At 40.7% G+C, this 9,761-nt stretch overlaps 1 protein-coding gene and 1 long non-coding RNA gene across 2 annotated transcripts; both read left to right on the top strand.

Moving 5' to 3' along the window:
- The first annotated feature begins 1,334 nt into the window (after positions 1–1,334).
- LOC109961023 (uncharacterized) lies at positions 1,335–2,869 on the top strand. Its single transcript, XR_002275082.1, has 4 exons — positions 1,335–1,655; positions 1,774–1,861; positions 1,958–2,053; positions 2,772–2,869. It is a non-coding gene; the product is annotated as an uncharacterized LOC109961023 (long non-coding RNA).
- Positions 2,870–3,320: 451 nt separating this feature from the next.
- On the top strand, positions 3,321–8,716 carry LOC109961209 (transmembrane protein 41A-B-like). Its single transcript, XM_020601880.1, has 6 exons — positions 3,321–3,335; positions 4,420–4,574; positions 6,930–7,080; positions 7,342–7,503; positions 8,225–8,363; positions 8,453–8,716. The coding sequence occupies exons 1-6, from the start codon at positions 3,321–3,323 to the stop codon at positions 8,680–8,682; spliced, it is 852 nt and encodes a 283-aa protein (XP_020457536.1). The 3' UTR covers positions 8,683–8,716.
- The last annotated feature ends 1,045 nt before the right edge of the window (positions 8,717–9,761 follow it).

Genomic DNA, 9,761 nt, shown 5'->3' with positions numbered 1-9,761 from the left:
GAACTTTTACATTCAACTATTAAACATAAGAAACAAACACAAACAGCAAATTTAAAAGTGTGATCCTGAATAAGGGTCTACTTTGCCATGTTTCAATAACGTGAAAAGTATTTAACTGTCTTAATAGATTAGAGGAAAAGTAAAATGTAAAGATAATCACAGTTGTATTATAGTATTTGTTAATGACACCTACTACAGCATGAACCTGTCCTAGTCCAACTAGAGAGAAGTACTTTTCAGATCCATTCATTTGTTCAGATATCACTACTTTTACAGCTACTGTAGGATAGCACTAATTTTTCAGTGCCTTCTCTATAAGTAAATGGTATGAACTCTAAATGTCTTACATGTGTATCACTCACAATATCTCATCCCCTCTTCTTCTTTCTTTGTCTCTCAAGACAAAAACAGCCTGTATATATGGGGAACTGTAGTTAATAATGTTTCATTATGGTCTGTTTTAGAGATTGTGTTAAATATGTTCTTCTGTAGAGAAGAGTGAATAAACCTGAGGTCTTATTTGAATCTGAATGGCTGATTTCAACCAAACTGGAGGCATGCACATAAACACACACACATACACACATATATATACACATATAGAGTTACAAATCTCTCAAATGTTCGTCCACAATATTGAAACTGAATTAAAATGTTCACGTTTTGGTTATAAGGCTGTGCATGGTCTAGCACCTTCGTATATCTCCAGTCTTGTACATTTTTATGCTCCAGAGAGAACACTAAGGTCTTCCAATCACTTGTTCCTGGATGTACCTAAGTCCAGACTAAGACGTTGGGGAGGCCAAGCTTTTGCGGTACGGCCTCTTCTACTGTGGAATGGTCTACCATGGGATACTAGATCTGCTCCTAACCTGACTGTTTTTTGATCACTCCTTAAAACTCACTTGTATTTGCAGGCCTTTAGCAACATCTCTGACTCATGTATTTGTTTTTGATTGTGCATTTTTTTGTTATTTTATTGTGTATGTGTGATTTATCTGGTTTTATTATTTTCAGTTATACTGTAAAGCACCTTGTAAGTTAGGTTTAGAAAGGTGCTATATAAATACATGTTGCTTTGCTTGCTTTGGAAGCATTGTCCCATGATGCAGATCTCCTCTCCTCTCTTTTCTCTCTGTGCACTTATATGCCACCATTACACGTCACTAACTGTGTGTCTCCTCTCTCCCGTAGTGTGTCCTCTCTCTCTCTCCCTGTACCTTTCTGCAGGCATCTTTGGCTCTGGGGCTCTACGTCTCTAATGAGCAGTCACCGGCCACATCAACCTGCCCAGTGTTTGTTGTTGTGTTTGTTGTGTCTTGTTGCTTTTCTTTTCTCTCTCCTCTATCCACTCACCCCAACCGGTCAAAGCAGAAGCTTAGAGTCAGAACTTTAAACTCACAACCACTGTTTCACTTCAGACTCAGTGTGCTTTACTGCACAGTGACAAAGCTGTTAAGAGATGTTTCCAGTGCTTTGTGAGGGATTTATTTATGGAATGTATTTTCCCTAAAACTGAACTGGGTGGATTGTTCAGATTCTTCAGGCACAAGGTCACACCCAGCCCAGGGCTTGTCAGTCTGGTCCATATGTCACAACAGAGAGACCGTGAACGGTAAACAACAAACTGCTGCTGCTGCGATTCAATATCAGAGGTGAGTTATTAGGCTATTGGTTATGAGATATTAGATATTATTTTGCTTTTACTGAGAATGGCTATTATCATAGAATGAAAGACAAATGATCTTGCTAAGCCTGAGTGTTCTCTTGTAGAAAATGAAAGCTCAGGTTGTGATCCTGCTCTTCGCTCTTGTGGTCGCGCTTATAGCAGCCGACAGTAACCCCCCTGAGGACCGTGCAGGTATGTCCCGTCTGTGTACTTGCATACTTGAATCTTGTCTTGCATACTTAAGCAGCACTGACCAAAACCTTTGTGTACTTGTTGCTGATCTTGTAGTTATTCCAGAGGACCAGTTCATTCAAGACCTAAGGAGTCAGAAGAATGATTCGCAGTCAGATACGAACGGCAAAGAATCAAACAAGAATGTAAAAGGTCAGACTTTGTGTGTTTGTTTGTGTGCATATGTTATTTTAACACTCTCCTTATGTGTTTAGACAGCCTCCTTTCTTTCCACACCACTTTCTAAAAGCCGTATGCCAGACATTTCAACACCTATGTGTCACTGCTGCACACCTGGTCTGATATCAGGAGCAGCCAAACCATTCTCACCATCATGTGTAATGAGATGAGGTTCTTTTGCCACCAGTTTAATGTGAGAATATATTCAGAACAGGTGCTTCCACAAATTGTTAGAGTTAAATGCTGTGGACAGGTGATTTTTTTAATCATCATCATTTGAATGAGCATCTTATTTGTTGATATATGGTAAATTAAAACTAACAAGTACATTTTTCATCCAAGTGCCAGGCTTCTTCTGTGCCACTCTCTTTACATACATGTCCTTCAGCACAGAGCCTGTTTCATGTACACACATTGTGACAGCACAGGAGCCACAAAATAATTTGTCTTGATGTCAGTCTTGATGTAATGTATCAAACATATGTCCCTCTTTTTGTGTGACATCACGATTTTTTCCAGTCCACTTTCACTTAAATGTAAAAAAAAACAAAAACATAAATAGTAGCGTATTAATATTAATACTACTGTAAAGGTTCATTGCTGATTGCAACTGAATTACATCACATGCAAGTGTGCTTAGATCGTTTTGTTAATATTATTTGTAACCAAATGTTCAACATTTCTTTTGCAGGATATCAAAAGGGTCCATGAGAGGAAAAAACTGGCGACTTTCATAACCTTGCTCAAAGTTAACCCCTAACCTGCACCCAAAACATGTTGAATGAATAAAAACAATGAAACTCATCATTGTGTTGATGATTTATATGTTAAAGGAGGGACACAGAGCCCCCTTTATCAGGGACAGTGAGATAATATAGTAAAAAAAATGCCATTTGAGAATATTATCAACGGTATATTTGATCCATGTATAATGAACTATAATTAACCAAAATGAAGGGAAATATGTTTTGTTATAAGTCATCAGAAATAGTGATGCAGTCAATCAAGAACATGGTCTTAAATAAAATGTTACACTGCAAAGACCTTCATCTCATGTATGCACAAAATCTGCTATAAAAAAAACCCCTTCTAAAACACAAGGATTTTATAATCACCCACCCCAAAGAAGTCAGACTTCAGAAATAAACATTTTGACATTTTTTTTACTAAAGTAATCATTTACAGTATAATATAATGACTGGTAAAATGGGAAATTGTCTTTGTTTTTAATCTACTCTAAATGAATCATAATACTGTAAGTAACACACCTTTCTATAAATTATGGTTTTGTTTAATGGACAACATACAGTAATTATATGGTTCAGTCTTTTTCTGCCTTGTTTCTACCTGATGTTACTTTATGGAGGCATTCACATCACTTCACATGTAAAATATCGGACTGTGATTAAAACCTCAAAACAGACTCAATTTGGGGCAACAGTGGTTCAGTAGGTAGAGCAGTCGTCTCCCCACTGGAGAGTTGGAGGTGCCTGTAGTCCACATGTCGAAGTGTCCTTGGGCAAGACACTGAACCCTCCAAGTTGGTTAGAGCCATCAGTGTGAGTTGGCGCCACATATGGCTGCCTCGGTTCTGTACCAGAAACAAATTCCTTGTGTGTGTAACATGCTTGGTCAAATAAAGGTGATTATTTTAAATAGGTTAAAGATGTAAAAATATATATATAGAGAGAGAGAGAGAGAGAGAGAAAGAGAGAGAGAGAGAGAGAGAGAGAGAGAGAGGCAGAAAACAAACAAAAATAGAAAAGAAAGGGAATTTAGGTTGCTGCTGTTCGACGTAAAGCCTGTGTTATTAATTTGCCTGTTTTATTTATTGTAATTTTTATGTTTTTGCACTTGTATATCCAATGATTGAATCAAAATCCTTACTTATAACATGACGCCTCTGAACTCCTCGTGACCTTGAACACATCGCCCCCCAGTGGTCTGTTTGTGTAAGTACATGTTTTGGTTGAGCTCAGCTGTTTTCTCTCAGAAGTTTCCGTTTAAAACCGGAGCCTCTGAATTTCGGTCTTTTGTCACAAAGTGCGAAAAGCTTCCCCTGAGATGTCTGAACAAAGCAGAAGAAGTGAAGCAGAGTAGCACAACTGTGTGACACTGTTGCACACATGCCATTAGTGTCTTTTACATCAGCCTTAAGAAAGTTGTTGGTCTCCGGCAGCCATGTGATCTCTCTCTGTCAGCCGTCATATGTAGCCTGCTTCTCGGCGTGGGACACCCCCTTCCTCGGTGTCGTCCAACTGAACCACAACACGTCGACTTTATTTACCCGGTGGTCGTCCCCTCTTTTTAAATTCAGCCCGAGTTGTCAGCGGAGTTAGCCGGTGAACCTGGAGTGTCAGCGGGGAGCCGTAGCGGGACTGCCTGCCATTGTGGCGGCTGCTAGCGTCTGTCTGTACCTGCTGTCCACGCACCTTCCCCCGGGACCGAAGCACCTGGACTCCGACGGGGAGGACGTGGGAGTCCAGGAGTACAGGTGAGGGAACCGATAAGAGACGGCACAACTTTAATCCCATTGTTTACGATGCTTTTATGATTGAAATGATTCCTACTGTAATTCAGTTAGAGACCAGTCACTCAAATTAATTACAGATTGGGGTTTATATTTTTTGTTTTTGGCAGTTATATGGATTGTGAGGGGAAAAACCGAAGAGGTCTTTACTGTTGATACAGATAACACTGTAAAGGGCACAGTAATTAGATGAAATAACTTTATTATAGCCACAAGCCTTTATGTATTCATTGGATTTTTTTTAAAGGCCCAGCTTCTCAATGTGAAGATTTGATACCTGTCATACACAGATGACACTGAATATCTTTGACTTTTAGACTGTTAGTAGGATAATTCAGCACATTTGAAGATTTCACCAGTGTGTGAAATAATCAAGAAATGATTTGCAGATGAATTGATAAAGAGAATGATCCTAGTTGCAGCCCTAAAGCAGTGACCCGGTGGATGACACTGTGACCTGCAGCAGGCCCTCTCTGTGTAGAGTCTGTGCTCACTGGTGTTGGTGAGGGGTTTTCCCTGTCAGGTGGCTTAAATACTACTGTTCCAAGTGCTATGATTGTGATGCCCCCCGTGATGGCTCCTGACCTTCTGGTGCGTGACCCCCTCTAATGATTCAATGTCTACTTATGACCCATCATCACATGTTGTAGCCACGTCGGCTAAGTTCAGAAGGAAGTGAAATCAAATATGTTCTTCCTTTTTACTATCCCTTTAATCATCTTGAGACCCCTTGGAGGGTCCTCCCCCCCCACACAGGGCTGGGAAAACATTGGACTATCACCCATGTTTCCCTCCCTCGTGCCCAGTGCATTCTGGGAGAACTGAGTGTAAATACAAATAAAGACAACGAATGACCTTTTTGACATTTGAGTTTTGAATAAATGTAGGAACCTCTCCAAGCACCACGCAGCTCAGCTTCACTTGTATATTATTTGTTACAGGATTGACCTTTTTAGGCCTTTTTGCTCATACTGGTCAATAGAACTGTGTCATACAGTAAATGTGGATCATTATAATAAATTAGTATAGTGTGTTTGAAATTCACATCTCTTGTTTCAATTTCTCTTCTCTCATAAACACTTTATTGGTGTATCCATGTGCATGTGTGTTTCAGCAGTGTGTGTGTGTGTGTGTTGTGTTGGTGTTAACAGTATGTTGCAGTGTGCCAGACGGTCAAGTGTGAGCTTGTCTAGGGATGATAGAATAACGCTGACCGAAACACCCAGAAGCCAAGAGCTGGGCTTCTCTCTGTGTGTGTGATATTACTTGTATTATACTGGTACTTATTAAGTCATTTAAAATACAGAGTACAGTAACAACTAAAGATGCATACAAATCCACAAAATCATTCTTTAAAATGTGTGATGCGATGTGCATGGTTTCTCTTTTTTTTGTCTAAATAAATGATTAAAAACTAGGGCTTGGTTGCAGCCCTTGTACATATGAAAATGCTGAGTTCCAGACCTTGTTTAAAGCTGACAAATGCTGCTGAATGACATTAGATGTACAGTAATGGGATACAGCATCAGTTCCTAACAGTGAGTCTGACATGACTTGAGAGTTAAAACCCCCTCTTCACACCTGAGTCTACCCTGTGGATATTCATGTGTGTCTGTGCATGTGCAGAAACAAACTTTCCCATGGGGCTCTGGCTAAGTAAAATTAAAAGTGCCCACGATGACACAGTTCCCTCTTTAAATGCATACATTCATGCTGTTTTACATATCCAAGTGCTTACCCGTCATCAACCTGCTGACCAATGACGGGGCAGAATGTTTGTCCACTGACCAGTAGGAAGAAGGGATACTGACTGTTGGAACAGGTGGTAGAGGAAGCCGGCATCTTGAGTTTCAGGGGGGATTTTATTGTGTGTGTGTGTGTGTGTGTGTGTGTGTGTGTGTGTGTGTTTTGAGGAGCGTCTTCCTTCTTTCCAGTCACGCTATTTCTGTCCCTCAATCAGATGTATCCTGTTACCCTCCCACTTGCTGTTGCATACACACAGCTGACTCTTCTTTCTAATATGATCTTCCCTTTCTCTCAGGCTAAACTGAACCTGCAAAATAATTGCCAAGTCTGTATCTTGGTTATAACTCTGTAAGGGGAGAAAAGGCCCTAGCATCCTCAAAACTGCAGTATCAGTTGGGCTCTAACAAAAGGCATTCTGGGAAATGTAGGAATCAGTAACTGAAGAAGTTTACAAATCAAGGTGTGGGGAAGACAAACTAACTGGCATTATTTATCACAGACCTGTGTGTTTGTTCAGATGAATTAGGAAAATCTCTTAAGTATCAAGTTTCTGTGTTTTTTGTTTTCTTCCAGGTTGAAGTTCCCGTCAGACCTGGACGAGCTGCAAGAGCTCGCCGAGATGCTCAAGTTCTACAAGAGAGAACATTACAGCTATGTTCTGCTGCTGTTCTGCAGCACCTACCTTTATAAACAGTCCTTCGCCTTACCTGGCTCCTCCTTTCTGGTGAGACACATAGTGGCATGGTTTTGATCAAATCTGAAGCGATGATCAAGTCGGTGTCTGTTAGAGCTCATTTAGAACATCTGTGGTCAAAATCATTCTACTTATTTATTTATGAAGAAAAGATAAAAAAATAAGTGGTTCCCTTCATTGGAATCACTTTCTTGTTTTCAGTACACAGATCTGGCTTTTTCTGTCACATGCTGACACTTGTTTCACACAGTGGAACAATTCACTGTCTGACTCCCACCCTCCAACCTTCAGAACATGTTAGCCGGTGCGATATTTGGGCCTTGGCAGGGTCTGATGTTGGCCTGCCTGCTCACCACTTCAGGCTCCACATTCTGCTTCCTGCTCTCCTCTGTGTTCGGAAAGCAGTATGTGGTTCATCTCTTCCCTGAGAAGGTGGCTCTGCTGCAGAGGAAGGTGAGCCCGTCTCTTCACTGCTATCAAAACAGTGTAGTAGCAGTATTCATTATGAAGACATAAGAAACCTCTATAATGGCAAACTACTTGTAGTTTTAAGTCATGTGATAAGGGAACCTGTTAAAGAGTGTTTGTAAATTCTACAGATACGTAATTTTTGATTGTTCAGGGATTTGAACACAAAACATTTCAAGCACTTTCCTCTTTCAGCCCCTTTCCTCCTAACCTCTGTGACTCCCATGTAGATTTTAGATGCGCCTTAAGAAACAAGCAAGACAAAGGAAAACTACATATCACTGTTAAAATAAAATCTCCCCGGAGTTTTAAAGCAGAACACTTTGGCAAGCCCTTTGATCCAGTGTTGTGATTTGCAATTTTGGCATGTAGAATTAAAATTGACATGACAACAAAAGCAAAATTAAGATGTGAGGGAAGATTATATTCTCATATTATTATTAAAATATTTAGATACTTAGGCAGTGTAATTGAAAATCCTGTTAAACAAGTCTCAGTCCAAGACTTTTTCTTACATGTGCATGAGAAGTAGCACCTCAGTGCGAACATGACATGGTCTGACTAATCTACTTAAACACTGTTGTCATAGAGTGTAAGACAAGAAATCAGCTGCTTAGTATGTTTCCACTCTTGTCTATGTGGACTATGTGTAGGCCCTTCACCCTCCTTTTGTCTTTTTATCTTCCGTCTTCCTTTCCTCTGTCAGGTGGAGGAAAATCGTAGCAGTTTATTCTTCTTCCTACTTTTCCTTCGTTTCTTCCCCATGACTCCTAACTGGTTCCTTAACATCACCTGCCCTGTCCTCAACATCCCTATGCCTATTTTTTTCTTCTCTGTCTTCATAGGTGAGAGTATACACACACACACACACACACACGCACCCTCCCCACAAAGATCTGCAAATCCTCATCGCTTGCCTGCTTCTGTCCTTTAGGTTTAATTCCCTACAACTTCATCTGTGTTCGTACGGGCTCCATTCTCTCAGAGATCTCCTCTTTGGACGACATCTTCTCCTGGGGGACGCTGGCCCAGCTCCTGGCCATCGCCCTCGCAGCTCTCGTCCCTGGAGCGCTGATCAAACACTACAGCAAAACCCACCTTAAGGTGGATGGCGTGGACAGCAATGGAACCAGTCGAGTTGAAATCAGCTGGAAGAGGCGGTGAATCCAGGAGTAACATGACGTAAATGGAACTTTGTCCCAGAAGAACTAAGGTGTGTTTTTTTTTTTTTAAATCTCTCCACTGGTGACCTTTTGTTCACTCCACCCTCGTGATTTCTGTGAGGTCACACCAGACGCTCATCATACTGATAATTATAGTAGTATGATCTGTTGTGAAAGTTTGGAAATGTCTTCAGGTCATGTTACACCAGACTTGAGGGATGCAGTTTGCCAAAGACCTCTCACTACTAACACGCAGCAGAGTCTCCTGAGATGGGTCGTAAAACTCTCTGAAGTTATAGTTGCTCTTGAGGGGGCTCAGTACAGTAGTAGACATCCTGAGCAACTTTAAAATGGTGACCTTTATCAGACAGAGAATGACCCCAAATATGAGGGTTTAGATTATTTTTGAATTTATCCAAATTCTATTTTAAATGTCAGTCATTATTTCAGATATTGTGACATGAACACTGTGATCTCAGTGAAACAGGCAGTTGGCCCTCAGTCCAGCGTACTGCCATTGTGCCAAGTTATCACATAGAGCTTTAAAATTAATCTGCACTAAATAAATAAATGTATGCTGTAGAGCAAAGGAAACCCCTCTTAACTCTGCTATAGAGAAATTTTATACACGCTGAATGCCCTCACGTGCCTGAGTCATTTTATGTGCCTTGTTTTGTTCCTTGTTGATTGGGATTATGGAGACAGGGCAGTTGAGTACCTGTTCACTCAGGAACTGTTTGCAGCCATACACATCTAGAAACTTCAGGGGAAAATCTTGTGTCGTAGCATTTTTTTTATTTTTTGTCAAGATTTTGTCTCCATCTTTTCCAACGTCACTTACTGTATACTGTAGGTCTTAATGTAGCTGTGGCTGCCTTCACAGATGAGTTTTACTGTAGCTCTACTCGGAGCATATGTGATCTTCTCATTATGGCCTCAAAAAAAAAACAAAAAAAAAAACATCCATCCATCCATTTTCCTCTGCTTATCTGGAACCGGGTCACGGGGGCAGCAGTCTAAGCAAAGATGCCCAGACTTCCCTCTCTCCAGACACTTCCTCCAGCTCCTCCTCAGGAATGC

The sequence above is a fragment of the Monopterus albus genome, unplaced genomic scaffold (genome assembly GCF_001952655.1).
Source record: "Monopterus albus unplaced genomic scaffold, M_albus_1.0 scaffold52.1, whole genome shotgun sequence".
In the NCBI taxonomy this organism is placed as follows: domain Eukaryota; kingdom Metazoa; phylum Chordata; class Actinopteri; order Synbranchiformes; family Synbranchidae; genus Monopterus; species Monopterus albus.
This window is presented reverse-complemented; position numbering and strand designations above follow the sequence as displayed.